At 38.3% G+C, this 19,956-nt stretch overlaps 1 protein-coding gene across 6 annotated transcripts in view; it reads right to left on the reverse strand.

Annotated features, from left to right (window-relative positions):
• The window catches only part of ZNF536 (zinc finger protein 536), a 343,785-nt gene that overhangs the window by 181,401 nt on the left and 142,428 nt on the right, over positions 1-19,956 (reverse strand). For 5 of the 6 annotated variants that reach the window (XM_071567724.1, XM_071567723.1, XM_071567722.1 and 2 more), the window contains exon 6: positions 2,739-4,910. In XM_071567724.1, the coding sequence (XP_071423825.1) occupies positions 2,739-4,908 (2,170 nt within the window). In that variant the 5' untranslated portion in view covers positions 4,909-4,910. Of the gene's footprint in view, positions 1-2,738; positions 4,911-6,465; positions 6,511-19,956 lie in introns of those variants that run through there. The other variant, XM_071567725.1, reaches the window with a different exon arrangement.

Raw genomic sequence — 19,956 nt, forward strand, 5'->3', positions numbered from 1 at the left:
TTTTAAACAGGCACTCCATTCCCAATCCTCCTTTGCAAAGAATTACATCAGATAACAAAGACTTCTCTGCCACTCATTGTAAGCCTTCTTCTGGAGATCTGTTCTAAGAGGCACTGTGTAAAAAGGTTTTTATGATGAATTCAGAACTACTATCATGTTAAGAGCACCAATTTATAAAGAAGAATTCATTGGTTAAGATCTGAAAAAATAGTTTCTCAGGCCCTACTGACCCAGTTTTCAACAAAAAAGAATCAAGTGATGCAAATTAAGTTTTGAGACATTGTTATGCAGTCTGAGAAATTTGTAAAACTGTGTTTTGCAGTAATTTCTTAATAAAAGATTCAATGACTACTTAATTCTCCACTATGCAAAAAAAAAAACCAAAAACATCTGATTTCTTTACATTTCATAAGTGTATTTTTCACAGGTAGTGACAAAATACACACTCTATAATGATGAAAAGTTCCAACAGCAATATTGGCAATATAATTTCATTTTAAACTGCTAATGATTACTTAAGATTTTGTTCTGGTAAAACACAATATTTTCTTCCTTTCATCTGATTAAGAAGTTATAAAAATGTGCACACTTTTCCTGATAAGATGTATGACACTGAGAGCCTAGTTACATTTACTAGTAACTAAAGGAGACACTCAGATATTAATATAAAAGGTCTTTTTTTCTTCAGTAAAAACAAACATGCTTCTAGCAACTGTTACTGCACATTTTGCTTTCATTTTCTCATGCTTTGACATAAATGCATCAAGTGTGAAAACAAACATTTTAAATAAATTGTAGTTCAAGTTTAAAATAATTTACAATTACTGGCCAGAGAGAGAAGAACACTGTAGGGTTATCTTTTGCCTCTGAAAACAACAAAAACTTCCCACAACAATACATTTAACGAACCAGAACACTTGGAATTAAAGTTTTCAGGGCACTCAAAGCACCCCAACTTTCACATGCATTGTTTTCAATCCTCTTCAATCTCTATCAGTTCAACCTCACTCAGAAGACTCTGGGGCTGCTATTTTCAAAACTTTTCCTGGAAGGCTTGAATGATTTCAGGATCTCATATTTCTGATCGCTCTATGGCATTGCAAAACAAAAGTGACACTTTTTATAATAGAGAGAATTGTTTCCCCCCACACACAGATGTGTAGGATTTTTTAAAGTGAAACTTAGAAAAATAATCTCCTTCATCCTGACATATTTTCAATCCTCTTAAAACAATCTCAACAACTATATATAGTATGAAATTAGCTCTTGCCTGTTACCCTTGTTCCTACATAGACTTTTCTAATGTGTCTCACCAGTAATAAATTGCAAACGAAGCCATGACTCTAAGAGTAGACAGTGTGTTTCATGGGTATTTAAACAACAGCATTAAGTACTATAGGAATCTGTGGAATGTGGAGTGAAGATTTATGTGTCTTAACAATTTCTTTACTGGTTTGTAATAAGCCAGCAAACCAACACTTTCTTTTTATATTAATTTGGCCTCAGAAGTAGAGTATACTGGAGCATGACAAGAACAACAAAAGTAAACTGGCATATACTTAATAACTGTAACAGTGAATTGCCTCCAACACTAAAATATTTATCGAAACTGGGGGGAAAAAAACTAGAAAGAATTACCCTCAACAGCCTGCTACCAGCTCTTTAACAGTGGGCAATGTAATGCCTTAAGGTACCTCAAACTGTCTTTCATTTTCTAGACTTAATGGCTGATTGCAGAAATCAATGTTGCCATTAGTAACAGAGTATTTGTTATGGCATGATTTCCTCTGTTGTTAGGCTTGCAAAATGATTACAGTATTAGGGAGGTGCTTTCTTTATAAAGGGCTAAAGATATAACTTTCAATTTACTATCCATTAGTAAGTGACTTTGGAAATATACATGAGGCCAGAAATCTTACCTGTTATTACTTGGAGATTTTATTTCAGCAGTCATAGGCTAGTAACTTTAAAAATTGTACCAGGAAGCTCAATATTTTATAGACATCTCCAATGAAATATTATCTGCTTTGATATTTATACACAGCAAGTTAACATGACATACAATGCAATTAAAATGTTTCAGTCCAATTTCTATTTTTCTTGTACTTTCAAATAAATGTGAACTAAGCAGAAGGCTTCATACATGTTAAAATCTGCACATAAGTTAAAAGATTGTCAAAAGGTTAGCAATTTGTATTTCTGAATCTCTTTTTAATCCGTCCAGTGGCCAGGTACAAGGACATATCTCACCTAAGCAACTGACATGGTTGTCAGAATAAGGGCAATCAGAGAGGTTAGCCAACATGCTGGTTATTAACTACAGCTCAAAGACATCTTTCCTCACCCTTTTACATGGAGGACATGGAAATATCTGCAAGAGAGACACCGTGAATAGAAGATGAGATAAAAAACATCTCCCAAAACCTGGAGGGAGAGGCCCTGGAAAAGATATTGCCATTGGTGGCTGTACAGACCTAACACGCTGCTGCCGGTGGGGTGGCAGAGGTGACAGCTGAAAGGCTGGGAAACCTGCCCTTGGAGAGGGAAAACGGTGAGCCGAGAATTAACCTCGAAGGCATTGTGAGAACCCAAACACAGATGTTCTGGCAAATAACACCACGTCCCTGTGGACTGCTAGGAAACGACCTAACAAGAGAACGCATAAACTCCTTTGCTGCTTGATTTCAAATATAGCTATGAAGCTTTTAGTGCAGAGAGGGAAGGAGAAGTTATCATACCTGAAGAGGAGGGTGAGGAAGGATGTGGGCTGTCCTCCTGGGCACTCCCCGTCTGCGAGAGACCCCCACCTACTCCGCTTTCTTCAGTAATGTTAGAGGACCCTGGTGTTGTCGACCTGCTGACAGACTGGGACTCTTGATCACTTCCAGACCCACGTCGCTCATCGAGACTACCTTGAATTATTTCATCTTCTCCTTTTCTGTCTCTTTTGTGGACCCTGGAGTGAACAACCACTTGATGGTATGTTCTAAAAACCCTTCCGCAGTCTGGGCATTCAGTTGGCTTTTCTTTCATGTTTCCATGACTTTGTAAGTTGTAATCGAGTCCCTGGTTCATACCATGTGACAAAAAATCTCTACTGCCTTCTAAAGGGTCTAGTTTGTTTGGCAAGTCTCTCTGATTGCCCATTTTAGTGCTGTGAACCAAATCAGCAGGCATTTTCTGCTTAGAGCCATCTGCTCCTACTAACACATACTCCCGCTTCTCCTTATCAAACATAACTCCAGCACTTGCCAAAGTATCTTCGTGGCTGCGCTGTATCTGCTGCTCTTTAGACAAAAAGCCATGTTCCATGGCCATTCCCCTTGCCATAAGCTGCCAGGCCTGATAGCTGTTTACTGGATCCATCTCTGCTGCTTTGGCGGCAGCCTGTAACCTTTCTATACAGCTGGATTTCAAAGGAGGCACCAGATTGAGACAGCCCAATAAAGAATGTTTATCCCCTTCAGCAATACTGTGGCCAATGCCAGAAATGGGTGAAAGGAGCTTCCCCAAGACTTCTTTCTCTTTCATGGGCATATCTCCTTTGTTATAGATTTGATTTTGTTCACTTAAACTCGCTTTGTCGGGAGGAAGAAATCCACTTTGCAAACATGACAGATACCTTGAATACAAGTTTGCATGAGCTTCCTGGGACATGCTGCTGATGGAGACAGGTACTTCAGGATCATTAGGAGATTTGTTCTTTACTGATAACTTATTCAGGTGAACTTTCATGTGATTTTTAAGAAACCAAGGCTCTTTGAATCGCCTCCCGCAGATCTGACAGCAGTGTTCAAAGGAATCCTTGTGCTTTCTCATGTGGCCTTTCAGGAACCAGGCTTGGCTAAACACTTGGCCACACACCTCGCAACGAAACTCATTGGTGGATTGTTCCCCATTCCCATTGGAGCCCTGGCCCTGTGCTGACTCTGCAGTTATGTGAGCCTTCTCCACGTGGCTAATCAGCTCCTCCTCCTGCGAGGCAGCAAAGTCACACAGAGTGCACTTGTAAGGCTTATGCAGGATCCTTATGTGCCTGTCCAGCTCTTCTCTCTTCTTAAACTTGCCTTTGCAAAACGTGCATCTGAATCCAGCTGTCTGAGCGACAACTTCTTCCTGGACACTGACTGGCTTTGGAGAGGGAACAGGGTTTGAAATGTCAGGTGTGCTGTGATTAGGTGGCACAGACAAGTTGCAGTTTGCGAGCGGCATTGGCTGGGTGTGCTGCTGTGCTTTCACATCAGGTCGTGGCTGCAAGAGGCTGCTCTTCATCTGTTTGTCCCGAAGGATTGCTCTCTCCTCCAGCTCATGTAAAAGTCTGTTTTCTTCTCGGACTCTTCCACGACCTTTGCCAAGGTTTCCAAGCTTATGAGTACGCAGGTGTATCTTCAGGTTGCCTTTCTGAGCTGCTCTGTGGTCACAGTATGGACACTTAAATGGTTTCTCTCCAGTATGAGTTCGCATGTGTAGTGACAGAATGCTGTTAAATCGAAAGCGTTTCCCACAGAGGGGACATGGGTACTTTCGGTTTTTCCTGGCATCATCCTCTATATCACTCATCTGAGACATAATCCCTAGGTTTTGTCCATTTAAGAACTGCTGCAGATCCACACGCCCATTCAAACTGGTATCAACCTCTCTATTGAGCTGGTTTGCCAACAGGGCCATCTGACTGCTGATGGGCTGGTTTGCTATGGACATGTGGCTCTTGTCTTCTAGTGGCACCGATGCCTTCTCCTCTGGATTCTGCCTGTTCTGGAGCTCTGGGAAGGCATGGCTGAGCTGGGAAGTGATCTGGTGCAGCTTCTGACTCATTGAATATTGCCCATTGAGTATAGTGCTGTTGAGATGGGCATCAGCTTCTGGCACAGCTGAAGAAACACCAAGGCACAAACTTGCTTCTTCCATCTCTGAAAATCAGAAAATATTTTAGATTCAGACTGTGAAAGAGTTACAAGCATTGAATCACTGACATACATTTTGCATTTTACATTCTACCTACTCATAATAATACAAAGGAATTAGTGTAAAAGCTAAAAGTGTATTAAATGCCAACTGTGCCACACAATTTTGATCATACATGTACTTTCATCATTCTGCATGTTTACCAAGAACTATTAATTGCTATTTTAAAATGTGCTACAATTTCAAAATCTAATTATTACAGAAGAGGCAAAGGTTTTACCACCTCCCTTGTCCTTCTTCTTGTGAAACTGCACCTGTCTGCATTTCTAAATCTATAGAAAAAGAAATCTTATGCATCTCTCCCATTTTCATTAGAAAAGCCAGGGGAAAAAAAAAAGAAAGAGAAATCCATTTGTAACTTTCGGTTCCATTAACCATATTCAATATATTACACATTCTACAATGAGAAAGATAGTTTTATGATTTGACAAAAAACCGATGGTATGATATTTACTGGTGTACAATAAAACAAGATAATGTTTTGGGAAAAAATAAAGGACAAGCTTTAGAACAATAAAAGGGATTTTGCTTTAGTCAACAAAAAGTGCAGTAATATCTCATTAAGCTGATTAGTATGCTGCTTAGAAACAGTACTAGGTGCTGTAACACATGATTATAATCATAAAAATCCTTCAGTGTTTGCAAGTAAGCATTAACGAGGTATATTAAATTTTAAGGAGACTGCGACTAGCAGCTTTGTAAACCTCCGAGATTAAGATTTAACCCTTCTGTTACAAAACATTGTTATTTTGTCATTTTGAAACTGAGCCCATCAAAAGGCACATAAATTATCTTCTGCCAAGTCTTTTAATTCGTTGTTGAGAACCTTCAGATTTCTGTTCTTAGGAAAACTTGCCAGATTACAGAAGGAATATCTCTGTCCTTCGATGGGTAAGACATGTGATTTAAGACACTTTGATTTGTTTTAAAGAGCTCTCTTATGGACCTAGATAAAACCAATTAAAATCTGGGGAAGGTTTTGTGGAAAGCCTCAACAAGTTTAAGAATTTTAATAACTTTCTTAATACATGGTAATGACTACAAATAGTACCTCCGCTATGTATATTGCAGAAAATTAGAATTCAAAGCTGTTTGCTAAACACAAGTGCTCGGTTCTGGTCTGAATAATTGTCCACAGTAATCTATCTTTGCCATTTCTCTACTCTATACAGATATAATGTATCTATAAAATTCTGTTTAAAATATAAAGTTTCACATAACTAACTCTCAAACTATATGATGCTATAAGGTTATATTAGAACATAATTAAGATTTTTGTTGTTCAGTGGAGTGATTTGACACTTAATTCACTCACAAAACTACTGAATTCTAATGTTATTAAAATTTAATTTGGTCAACTTTCTGTTTAACTTTAGCCAAAAGCATTTATTTACTATCCTTCTACAAAGGTTACAAGCACACTCCAGGTGGACACCATTCCTCACACAGCTTCACAGTGCCCACTTGTTAGACAATTCAAGGTCCAAATCTGTCACATACTTAAAATGCATGTAATTGTGCTCGTGGGAGTAGTCCAGTAGACTTCAAAGGGTGACTCTTGAAAGCAAAGTTCCACACGTGGTTAAGTATTTGCAGGATCAGGGCCTAAAAAAAAAAAGGCATGGGAGGTCCTTGAGAGCAGACCTATTTGGTCCTGACAGGATGACTGAAGCTGTGATGTAATGCAGATCTTTTAAGTAGAGGGGAGTATATATTCATGTGTATTAAAGATTAATTTGAGCTACACAATTTTGATCAGATATAAAGCAGATCTTTTTCAAAATTTAATAGTGCTCTGATTCAGGTCTCCTGTTGGGCACCCGTAATTTACATGCTGTCAATGTTATTATTTATAAAAATATTACAGAAAATTCTCAGTTGTCATGCCAGTTTTCTGTTCAATGGGCCACAATAATTAAAAATGTGAATACACGCAAACGTTTTTTACTTTCTTAGTTTTTAATTTTTTGAAAGTTTGCTTAACTTTCAGAACAATCCAAATTTCATGTTCAAAAGGATTAACTAAACAACTTAAGAGTTGTGGTACTTAGGTCTGCCATTGCCTGAACTTGACTAGGATTTTTAATATCTGCCTTTGGACTTATTAAAAAACAAAACAAAAACAAACAACAACAAATAACCTCCCAAAAAGCAACACAAGAAAACCCCCCAAACCATAATTTACTTTCTGTCTGGATTCCAAATACCATGGGTGTTATTTCTGCTCACCATGCTTAAACAAGGCATGTTGGCAGACACGAAGATAAAAATTCAAGAAATGCATAGCACATGCAGACACATACATACATTGAAGAGGGTTTATAAAAGTCTTTGTGAATTGTCATTATTCTATAACAGCTTGGAAAAAGTAGTCTAAATTTCATTTTTTCAGTTGATCTCAATAGGAACTGGTGCCTTTACATACTCAGAAAGGTTTGGGTAGTTATTTCTAGCATTTTATGCTCTATCGAAGTTTGGAAATGCTGACAGATCCCAGTGGAATTTATTAATTCTGATGTTTAACCCTAAGCATCAGTTCAAACGTACGGTTATTTGGATTGGGGAGGGAAGTTGTGATTGAGATTTTAGTTACTCTGTGCCTCTTTTTCAAATATAACTTTAATAAAGTAACAACAGTTGTAGCTTGAACATGATAATTTTTTCAAATTTTTCATTTTTGCTATTTTCTCTGTTCCAAAATCAGAGCCATATTATGTAGAATATAGATAGAACTAGTAAAGAAACAAAACAAAACAAAAAACCTCAAACAAACAAACAAACCCCATCAAAGCCAGAGGAATACCAAACCCATAATTTTTCATTTAAAGACATCATTTTGGATCAAGCTGGGGGAGCCGGAACTCCACACATAGAACTTTGGCATGGGAAATTTTATACATTTTTGATTAAACATGTATAAAGGTTAGCAAAGTCTCTGATCAGTGAGCAATAACCAGCTCTGAATGCCACCTACTCCCATCAGCTGTGCAGTTTCTGGGATCCATTTTCCACCATAAGGACACTACAGCTCTTTACTTAAGCTGCATTCCCACTTCACCTGCCCCAGCTTCTTGCAATCCCGTTCCTGCCTCTGACTCTGAATTATCTCCACTTTTCCTCATTTCAACCTGGTTTCATTGCAAAGTATAACCACAGCATTTACAGCACTGCCCTGTGAAATTTCTCCTCCTGCAATGCCCAGTTACTGCATTTCCAAACACAGGGAACCTGCTGCTATTCAGCTCTCATGTAAATCACTCTTGATATACTTCAGGCCTTTCCCAGCAAAACCTACCAAAATCTCATCTTGTGTCCACATGAAAGACAGAAACAAAACTCATCCTCATTCATCATTCCACTATGTATTCGATAACTCAAACTAATTTGCCTAATTTCTCTTTAAAAATTAGGAATTTCATTCTCCCCCTCTTTATCCATCATTCCTGTCTAGTTCTATGACAAGACAAGGTTACACCAGATGGGGTAAGGGGCTTTCATTCCCCAAAGAGCCTCCTGCAGTTCAGGGTACCCACCTCAGTGTCAAGGTGGTCATTGCACAGCCTCTCGTCTCTGGGCTAGAACTGCTCCCTGGCTGCTTTCCACCACACCCAGGAGGTGCAAGGGTGCTTCTGCATCACAAACATGTCCACAGCCTGCAGTTCTTCTGCCTCCCCTATAGACACAACCATCTTCCTCAGACTGCCCTGAAGTGCCATTTCACTGTACCCATTCTGACCCAACAACAAAATGCTACAAATACCAAAAAAGCCCCCAAACTCACCTAAATGGACTTTACTGAAATTAAGCTTTCAACAGGTAACCAGTTTTTAATTTTGACAAAATAAATACTTTTCCCCAACATTTTACTTCATTATGAGTTGCCCTTCTTGTCTACCCAAACCAAAACATCAGGCATTCAAAACTTAAAAAACTGGAAATAACCATTTATAAGTTCTGCTGTGATGCTCCACTGTAGGAAAAATAGCTAGCTTTAAATTTTTAACTATATAGTCTATTACATTGTTTTGGTGATTCTGGTGTCTCCTATAAGGAACGCACAGAATGTTTTGCTATCACTCGCAGTGGGAACAGAAGCACAATGTTCTCTGTAGTTAACAAATGTTTACAAAATTAACTCAAAATCAAATTTGATATAATTAAGAAATTCAAAATATGTTTGTTGAAGTTTATGTAGTAAATTTCTGACCTTTAATTATCTCAAATGTTTAGTAAAGACAGTGTCCGTCAAGACATGGCACCATACAGAGTGTGTCAGTATCAGGAGTTATTACAGGCTGCCCTTCCTAACCCAAACAAACCCTCAGCTCCTGCCCAAGTGAATTGCTTTGGCCAAAAAGCCCCGACCTCACCCTGCAGCAGACATAGGCTACAATCCAGCTTGGTTCCCACTGCTCGGGCAGGCAGGAGCACCCCCAGTGAACACCACACCAACCATCACCGTGCTGGGTGTGGGATTTCCTGTTCCTCTGAGGAGGGCACTCAGCTTATGAAAATCACAATGGGATACATATATTATAAAAACACTCTCTCATCTCCTGCATGAAGGTAAAGTGAGACATTCAAGTCACTTTGATGATACTAATAGTTATTTTGATTTCACTCACATTTTTGCCCTCAAGACTATTTCCTGTGATATCAGTAACGAAAGTTCTGACTTTAGCCATTTCAATTGAGCACACAGATTTTATTTAACTATTTGAAATGGATTACTGGAATTTAAAACCAATTATGACACCAGAAATGCCTGTCATCACAACTACATTAATGTAATACGAGAAGCTCAGCTTCCTCTTGCTGGAAACAGAGGGAAAAATATGGCAAATAGAATGAAGGAGTTTAATGATAAATCTATGCCTACACACATATGTAAACTTGCAGACACATATATCTGTATACAGACACATATGTGCAGACACACACCTGTTATCTTTGTAAACAGATGGACCAAATTCAGCTCTTATTTACACCTGTTCATTCCTGCTGGACACACACACTAAAGCTTTTCCCTCTTCACTGCTGTAGAGAAAACAGTCATTTTCAAACCACTGTTGTGCTGTTATTATAGCTTAGATTAGGTTAGTTAAAAGATTTACAGTTCAGTAAGCAAAGTAATGCTTTACAAGCTCACGTGTTTAAATGACAAGCTCGCTCTGGCCCTGATCCTCTAAGCAGTTACAGCTACACACACTGTTACTTATGCTTTCAGAATATAGACCTGGTACTTATCTTTCCAGCTAGAAAAATTCACATATATCTACATTATCTTGTGGTCCATTGATAAATTCTAAATACTCCAATACAGACTGTTGCAGTTCTTAGCAACTCGTAAACAGGTATTGCTGAGAACCTTCAGAATATATATTGAATTTTTATTAAATATTGTTTTTGTTGTTGTAGCTGAAACAGTTGAACTAAGGCTGTTATAAGCATAATACACTCCTGTTAAGAAATACAGAACACCAGACTACTGAACCCTTTCAGGGTCATTAAACAGCTGTAAACATTATTACAAAAATAAACCAGAGATTTCATGCTTACATTTTAGCCCAGAGCTTGGTGTGCTGAGCAAGTACATTTTTTTCATCTCTTACAATCAACGCTGGTGACATTTGGGCATCCAAACAAATTACATCACAAATATTACTGAGGTGGGCAGGATACTGAGCGGTTTATTTGCCAGATGATTAATACATAAACAGTAGGGCAGGATAGATGACCTACTCTTCTTTGACTGATTTGTAGGCAATACTAAGAGACATAGATATAAATAGTTATATTTTAACAAAAACATGTGTGCACAGAAGGGGAGGGGAGAGATCAGCTGTATTTAGTGCCACCAAGACAGCATTATCCAATATGATAAAATGAAATAAACATTAGGCCAGATTCTATTTTCATTTTACTTATGTAAAATAGAGTATTCGTGTCAAGTTCATCAAGTTTGTAGAAGTTTTCCTTTTTTTTTTTTGTTAAGTAGGTATCCTGTTCCTTGGGGTATAATATAATTATATTAGGGAAATCTATGGTTTCTGGAGTGTGACAGAATGTCTTCAACAAAAAAAAAAAAAACAAAAAAAAAACAAAAAAACCAACAACAAAAAAAAAACCAGGTTGGCTTAAAAGTAATGTGTCCTACCTATTTGGTTTTATTTAAATATTATTAAGGCAAACTTGGTAATTTGTTATTACAATTAGTCACTTTAGCATATTTAAATTTTTTTAGTCACTGCAGAGCATATGTAGCTTCTAAAAACTAAACGCTGGCTTTGAAGCACGAGTCGAGCACAGCGTGTTCAAAGTCCTGGTGACACTGCAGTGAGTGGCTCCAACAGTCCCAGCTGGAGCCCAGGGTCGGGGCTGGCACCTCCCAGGAACACCCATCTCCCAGCACTCGGCCGTGTGGGACCACGCAGGGGGCAGCCGGGAAGGCATTTGACTAAACTATGGCTGCTTTGTAGCGCTGATATTTAAACAAGCTGCTTATTGATTCCAAAACAAAGTACTCCTTTACTAACAGCAGAGCCGACTCATTCCACAACAGTTTTTATGTTAAAGAAGGGCTAGCAGAGGGATTTTGAAGTTTCAAAAGTCATTAGCAGACAGAAAATTGTTTGCTGAGGCTCTCCTGCTTTCACTCTGGACCGGGAAGACAGCTGCTTTCTAAAGTACCTGTTACATCTGTAGGGTACTTTCTAGTTAGCACAGCATTTGGGACTGATAACTGATCAGTCGAAGATAAATCACCAGAACAGTCTTTGGTTCGTAGCACCCATGGAGTGGAGGACTGTGAACTGTTTGTGATCACAATCTAGGAAGATGAGCAGAGGAGAGGAGAGGTCATTTATAAATCTCACTCGCAGATTAGAATAGAAAGATTAGAAGAATGCAGACAAGCTCTTTGATTTATTGCTACTTTGCATGTGACTTAGCAAAATCTGTTTTCCTTCTTATTTATTCTATTTCACTTGCATATACTTAAGAAGTCAGATCCAAGAAGAGAAAGATAAATAATTGGTACTGATAGTTCAGTAGATTAAAAACAAAAACAAAAAAATCCTATTTTTTTTTCCAGGCACTGGTTGCATCTGGGATCATTATTTTTTTAGCTTATAAGCACTGATTCTCATTTTATTTTATTTTATTTTTAGTGATCTCCTGATGATAAAAGTAAAGATAAGAGCAATACCAAAATTCAAATTGGAGTCTTATTTGTGGAATGCTTCATTAAACTAAAGCTTCTGTTACTTTAGAAAAAGCATTTTTAAAAGTAAATTTGTTATTTTCATGTAATTTGGAATGTATACAACTGCTTAAACCCTCTACAATTTGATCAATCTCCTGTAGCTCCTATCTGATCATTCACTTTAATTAATCTAACTGGCATCCACATCAGATTGAAGAAACCTTAAAATTAAGCTTTTAATGATCCACTTTACCATCACACAGTACAAATAAAATGATAAAATGCCTGAAAGACTTTGAAAAGCATTTTTTTTTGTCATTTTTACAGCAAGAAATGAGGTCTGAATCTCCTATTCATATCTGAGGACACCACACTGCGCTGGAAGTCTGTAATGCTCTAACCCATTATATAATATTAAAAGATAGATAATGTTGACCCTATTAATCCTGCATTCCTCACACAGGCAAGTTCCAAATACAAGGCAGAGCATTTTAGCTGGGTGAGGACAGAAGGATCAGATCCTCTGAACCAATTACAAAGAGATCAAGCCAGGAGAGTTAAGATCACAAAACTCATAGGAGAGTTTGAAACAGTTTAAATCCAAAACTGTAATGCTGGGTTGATGATTTTATTTCATTTCACAAAGGCTTAGACTTAGATTTTGTGCACAACTAAATATAATGTCAAAATGCACATATGTCCCAAAGATCAAAGTATGATTGACTGAAATACTCAAATGTGATAGCCCAGTGAGATTTTGTGAACAAGGGCACCTGTCAGAAGCATAAGCTTGGATACAAATCATCAAATAAGTATGTAAAATCATTACTAAAATCCAGGCATGCAATCAGATAGTCAGTTGTCTGAAACTGTTGGACTGTAGCCAGCACAGTGGCTCAACAGACTAATGCTTTGGTCTTTGCAGATCCTCAGGGCCCTGGTTCAGTTCCTCCTGCTACTGGTCAGGTCAACTGTCTGTACCTAGTGTTGACTTTCCTGGCACTTAGTGCTAGGAGCAAAGAAAAAAAACCCGAGTCCATAAGTTCCCTTTGACCTGAGCCACAGAAACATCTGCTGGTTGAGTCATGAACTGCTTGTTGGCCAAGTTTAACAGTAACCGATCCTGTTGCGGATCAGCTCTCTCAGCAGTAGGTGTCACTGCAATAAATAGATGGATTTCAAGGGACAAAGACACACTCTACTAGTGAAAATGCATAAACAGAACATCCCTGAACAGAGTTTCAAAAGGAGCTATATGGTCCAGTTAGGCTTTTCCTTTAACTTCATGCAAAATGCTGGAAATCTGGTGTAGGGAGAAAATAAATAGCACAGGTGGGATTGCCAACAACAACAAAACTGTAATTCTGTCATTTAGTCCTGTGCCATATAGATCCTTTAATTCACATCAATCACCTCCCTGCAATCCAAGGTCTATTAGGTAAAGACTGTTACAGTTAAACCTTTTAGGAAAAAAAAAAGCTCACTAACAAATTAAGTAATTTTCTCTAGTGGAACAAAAGACCTAGTTATATGGAAAGACACTGCGCACTCAGCTGTAGTTGTAGGACTTAAAGACCACAAGGTTAGCTTATTTTTTGTCAAATCAGAGAGCCGAAACCCAGCCCTATCTGCATACAGAACAAGGAAAAAGAGAATACTTATGACAGCTTGAGAGGCGGGGTGGGGGGAAAGATGTCTCAAGTATAGATTTAATTAATAGAATGCATATTTTGAAAAAGCAGTAACCAATTTATATTTGAAACAGAAATATCTGGTATGCCAAATAATATCACAGAGATGTCAGCCAAGTCTACACCATATTTGGTTTCGTTATCACAAAATGGTTTGTAGGATAATTAAGGATGCTCCAAATTGCATACTATCGAGTTAGACTGTAGACAAAACAATGTATCACTAAGCATATGGGCTACCTGTGATGACATCAACACAAACTACGTGCCTAAGGAAATGTTTTAAGAAAAAAGAAAGATTAATATATTAAACCTTGCATAACCTTTTGCACATGAAAGAAACATGTGACAGCACATGCTCTCAAAGTACATATATGATAGAAATGCATTTATTTTACTTTCAATGATACTGAACTGGGAAGAAAGGAGAGGAAATAATATAGAGATAATTAAAAGATAAATTATTCCATTCTTCAAGGTCAGTAGATTTAAGAGAAACCAATATAAAAAAAATATGTTATCCCCTATGAAAAGCATAAAGGGCCACACTACAAATGTGGAAAGAGCTGAGCTTCCCCTCAGCACTCAACATCTCCATCAGTTACTCTTGCCAGCTTGGCCACAGTATTCTCTAAAGCCCCCCAGCATCATGGGTCATCAAAGCCTACTGTGATCAATGCAATCAGAAAAGAGGCTTAGACATTTTCTGAATGTTTCTTTGATGGGCAGGGAGATAATCATCATAATATAATGTAAAAGGAAACAGGTAGAAACTCAGAAGTAACTTGCCAAATTTCAGTGCTCCCAAAGGCCAGAAGGGGACCAAGTTTTCCAGAATTTCAGCACTGTAGAAATGAGTATCCCTAACGGATCTTTTCCACATCACATCTAGGAAAAAGCTTGCCATGTATCTTGACTTAAATAGATAGCTCATCCTCTGTAAAGAAGCCAGGGACAGCATCCAGAACTCTTGACTCCCATTGCTTAGTCCAGTATGCCAGATAGCTTTCTTTTATCAAACATAATTGACTGCTGAAAAGACTGGGGTATTTAACTCATGACAAACCTGTCAGCATAAAACTTTTTGGTTAAAATATTACAGAGAGTTATTTTGGGTTTAAATAACTGAGATTCTTGGCTCTTAATCCCTTCTACCTTCAATTTCTGTCTTCTCTCTTTCCTCAACCAACTGATTTATTTTTCCTTTCCCTACAACACATGGACTTGGTGACAAAAAGAAAATACATAATGATCATAGTGATTCTCAGATACAAGTGGCTTCAGTGAGTTATTTTTAATACTAATTTCCAGGAAAAAAAGGGATAATGTTGAGAAAGCCTCAGTTTCAGTACTATGAGATGGAATAAAAGATGCAGTTGAAATAGACAGGGATGCTGGGAAGCAGATGAATGCAGAAAAAAACCAGAGCAACCATTGCTCAGAATGTTACTTGTGTTTGTGGTCTCCCGAAAAGTAGAAACAGCAAACTCCTTGCAGAATTAAGTGGAAAAAGATAGATGATGAAACACAACACAAACATACTAAGGATAGAAAAAATGTACTTCATTATCACTCAAGAAAAATGAAACACTAGAAAACACAAATCTCCTTTATCCTTTGGTGTTCTGGTCTGCACGTATTCTTACTTTATTAATTGATCACTGTCAGGAACACAAGAGCAAAGCTAGTAACTCTGACCACCTCATACCTCCTAAACTGCTCTCCCACTGAGATAAGTGGCTCAGATTTACCAGGTTGTGGTTACCAGTCACTGCACTGCTCAGACACCCACAGTTTGATTCTGCAACTGCTACAATTGAACCTACCCCAAGGTCAGGAAATCTTCAGAAAATACACTCTTTTCTAGATTATATTTTAGAAAAGAAAAAAATTTTAAAAACCCCAAGCAAACAGAAAACAAACAAACAAAACCCCACCACTGTGTGCAATGCTCCTAATCACACTGCTCCTTTGGGAGGAAAACAACCCAAAACACAACCTGAAACATGGGCATCTATACTAAAAGTAACCGACTTGGGGTATTTTCGTGTATTTTCCCAGTTGCTTTTAAAATTCTCTCTACCTGTCACCATGAGATTGTTCTGCCTCACAATAACCCTGCCTGTTCCTCTGAATGTTGGTGCAAAACAGTTGTAACGGTTCTGTAATTAAGCCAAGCAAATAACAATGATGTTACACAAGTGACCAGAGAAAAGGATTCCATCTTTGCCGTGCTCTTGGATGCAGTGAGGTACATCCCATGAAGGGACCAGAGAATCTCCTCCTCCCTTTGCACTGCAGGATCGGGTACAGGAAAGGGAAGGGCTCCGTAGTGAACATTTCGAAGGAAGCAGAGATATGAGGACTGAGTATGGTAAAATAGGATGCACATTTAAATGCAATAGTAGCACGACCTTCAGGATCCCAGCAAGCTGAGCACCAACTGCTGTTTGGGCACCCCGGATTTATCTGGGCACACTAGCTTTGATCATTAATAAAAAGGGCAGTGAAAACTTGGCAGACACATGGCAGATAGATGAATAGGGAGGAGGAGGAATGCTAAAAAAATACAATAACATATTTCAAAGCTATCTGCAGGATAAAAATCCTTTAAACAATTTTGATGTTAATCACAACATTCCAGGCCCTTGGCTGAATAAGACAACCTATAGTGGTTATAGGCAAGTGGCAACAAAGCTGACAGCCTGATAAATGCAATCACAGGATGACAGACCCTGGCAAGTTCAATTACTGTTGCAAATTCAGGTGGGAGATGGACTCTGCTAAGTGTAATATATATTTAGCAGACAGCTCTGGCCACATACAGCTCTGACCAAACTCCTTTGAGTAACTGACAGTATCCTGGGAGGCTTCAGGCCTGTGGCAGGCTGCGAGCAGGTACAGTTGTATCATGACTGAGGCCTAACATGGAGTGCTTCACTGCAAGAGTTTTTGGTGTAACATGCAAATAAACTTAATTAACTCTCAGTGAAACTATTTCAAGCCTCGTGAGTAGTCTGTGAAAATGAGCAATTTGCACTCACTTTCTCCAGCTCATCTAAAACTTTGGCCAACGTTAATTTACACTGCTGAAAACCTGTGTGAATTCAGGTAATTTTGGCAAAATAAAAATTCAGAGAAAAGGAGGGGGAAAAACTTGGTTGTTCAATTTCAAGGACCTGGCCATGGGAGGCAGTGAGTTGGCTCTCTCTACATGCAGTAGATGAGGGATCCTCATCTCACCAGGTTGAATATCCAATGCCCCAAAACTTAGAGCATACAGTTACTACATCGAACCACTGCTCGTTTTGGTTGCCCAAGCAGAAACTCTCTCATGTTTCTGATTTCTAGCACCCTGTGCCTACACTTATGAATATACAGATTGTTATAGCTCTCTTTCTAATTAAAAGGATATTCATCTCCTTAGTTTACTACTTCAGAATAGACCAACTATTCCATGTGATGTGAGTAAGCAAGAAGCAGATGTACACAGCAAACTGTGGCTTCTCATACTTCAGTGCAAAATTATCTAAGGATTTAAGTAATGTTTAATCAAAGTATCAGGCTTCCTTGCAGTTTCCTTTTCTTTTTTTCTTTCTTTTTTTTTTTTTAGTCTCAAAAAAAGAAGTCTTTTCTCAATTTTTTGGTTGTTGACTTTTATTTTCCCAGAGACTCTTTCAGAAAAAAACCAAACTCACTGTTATTAAACATCTTCTTTGTTCTCTTTCTGGATTTTCCAAAAATATTGTAAAATGACGATAGTATAAAAATTATACTGTAAAAAAGTAAGTACTGTGAATAAGCAGAGTTATTCATTTATATCCCTAGCTTATGAAATGCCCGTATCATGTATCCTTTATCCAACAGCAGACTCTTTTAGCTTCAATCACAAGAGCTAACAATATGTTATTGATATGATTTCAGGAAACTGTCAGCAGGCAGCTTCACTTTCAGCTCCTCAGCTCTGGTAAGCGTATGCACAAAACGTACCTGTGCCTCTCCTGCATGAAAGCTGGCAGCGCTGTGTACATTCCTGTCAGCTGTCACAGCAGAATAAAGAGCAATGTAAACGGGTCTTCCTCACTGAATGCAGCCTCATACTCCTTACACAGCGAACACCCATTACTGGTTTCACTGGGAGTTTTAAGCAGCACCAGAAGCCTGTGTCAGGGCACTGAGGTGCAGCTCATCACACCCTGCAAAAAGCTGGAGGAAGGAGCCTCTAGGCCAGTCACCCAAGGCACTGCCATGGGCCCTCATCCTTCTTGCCCCATGCCCATCTCCCTCCCAGCAGCCAGACCCTCTCTCTCAGCTGGCCTTTCACACTGCTGCAGATGAGTTTCCACCTTCCACCTGTGCCCACCAATTCTATTTAACATGAAATCACTGGGAAGATTAATGAAGAGAGGGGTAACTGAGCCTCTGCACTGCCACAAAGAAGAGTGGGCTAAATGATGCCTGAAGGTTGCTGTGCCCCATGCCAGGTCTCCAGAAGCAGTCAGAGCCTGACTCCTATAACTGAGGTGTAATTCAGGACTTCCAATGTGCTGTACACCTGAACCTTTGGGCTGCCTTAGGAGAAGGGGTGCAATTAAAATGAGAGGTGAGGCTCTTCTGTAAAGATACAAACTTCTTTGTTTTCAACTACTGCTCCTTGAAAGAAAAATAAAGTTAGCACATAAATCAATCCAGTATTTTCAAGTTTTTTATTTATGTCTTATTTTCAAGAGGTGAAGAATAACCACAAGTGCCAGAAGCCAGAAAAGGTAAGCTAAAAGTGCAACTCTTCCTACTCTAGGAAACCAGTCGGTTTAAAACTAGTTTTCATATTGGCTTATGAGGTTTAATAATAAAAGAATAGGTTGTACTGTTAGATGGTGGTCATTTTTTTGTCTAACAAAGAGCAGTAACAGGCTGCTGCAGGAGTTAACACAGTTTTGGTGGGGTTTTTATCCTCCAAATGATCAGAGAAAGTACCGTACTTTCAGGATGTGCCTCACTTGTTCTTAAAAGGGTAAAACAAAATATTCTTCTAGCTATTCTAAGCCTGCCATATAAGTATTATGCTGTTACAGATTTCAAAAGGTTAGCTTCAATGAACCTGACATCAGTATAACCCAAAATAACCCATTCAAGAGAAAAGTAAGAAATAATTGCTGTTTTCTCCTTTTTTTTCCTCAGCTATATTGCTATAATGATTTTGCATAACAGATTGAACAAAGTGCTGTTGTGACAGGTGGTAGAATTCAGCTAGTAAGCACAGAGACAGGGTTCAATTTAGTTTGTGAATCCTTTAATTGTTGTGCAGCTAATTAAAGAAGGTTCTTTACACTCGCAAGTGTTTACCGTTGCTAGTATGCATACATGAAAAATTAAATTGTGCCTTCAAGGGCTGAGAACTATAGAAAAATCATAGCTGATTCTGCAACATGCTTACCAGCTCAAAATAGCTGCTTTTCACAATTGGAATTTGTAAAACTTTTTGCTAAGCAAATATAGAGCTAATTAGAAGTGTTCGTTGGACCAATTAACATTTAAATAAATAAGCCATATTGCACATTTCACAGTCTTTATTTAATGATGCTTCTTAACTCTTTGGAAAGATTCCTTTAAGTACAAATAAGTTGTCATAAAAATGAAAGACAAAAATAACACCATAACAGTATATTCTATGCTTTTTTCTTTTTGCCTTGAAGTCTTTTCTAAAACTCTATACCTGTTACTGTGGAAGGGGGGGGTACACAAATCTGGCTCCTTCTTTTATCTTGTCAAGTTACCTTTCCACCCTTTTGAATGCAAACAGAAAAACATATTTGATTACTATTTAAAGTGTTATGATAGCTCTGTTTGTTTTGCCCTATGGAACAGAATCTGTTTTAGACTAAAATTCTTACTTTTATCTCATAAAATGGCCATTCTAGCCAAAAAAGAAGGGTGTTCTCAGAAGAAATTGCTCTTGAAGAAAGAAAAACGGCAGTCTGAAAGTTGCTAATATAAACAGTGAAGTAAAACAAAAAAAAATAAATCTGTTTTTCAAGCCTGCTGTGAGCATTCCCACAGCAAACCCAGTGCTGTTATACCTAACCCCAGGGCCAC

Source organism: Pithys albifrons, chromosome 12, assembly GCF_047495875.1.
Source record: "Pithys albifrons albifrons isolate INPA30051 chromosome 12, PitAlb_v1, whole genome shotgun sequence".
NCBI lineage: Eukaryota > Metazoa > Chordata > Aves > Passeriformes > Thamnophilidae > Pithys > Pithys albifrons.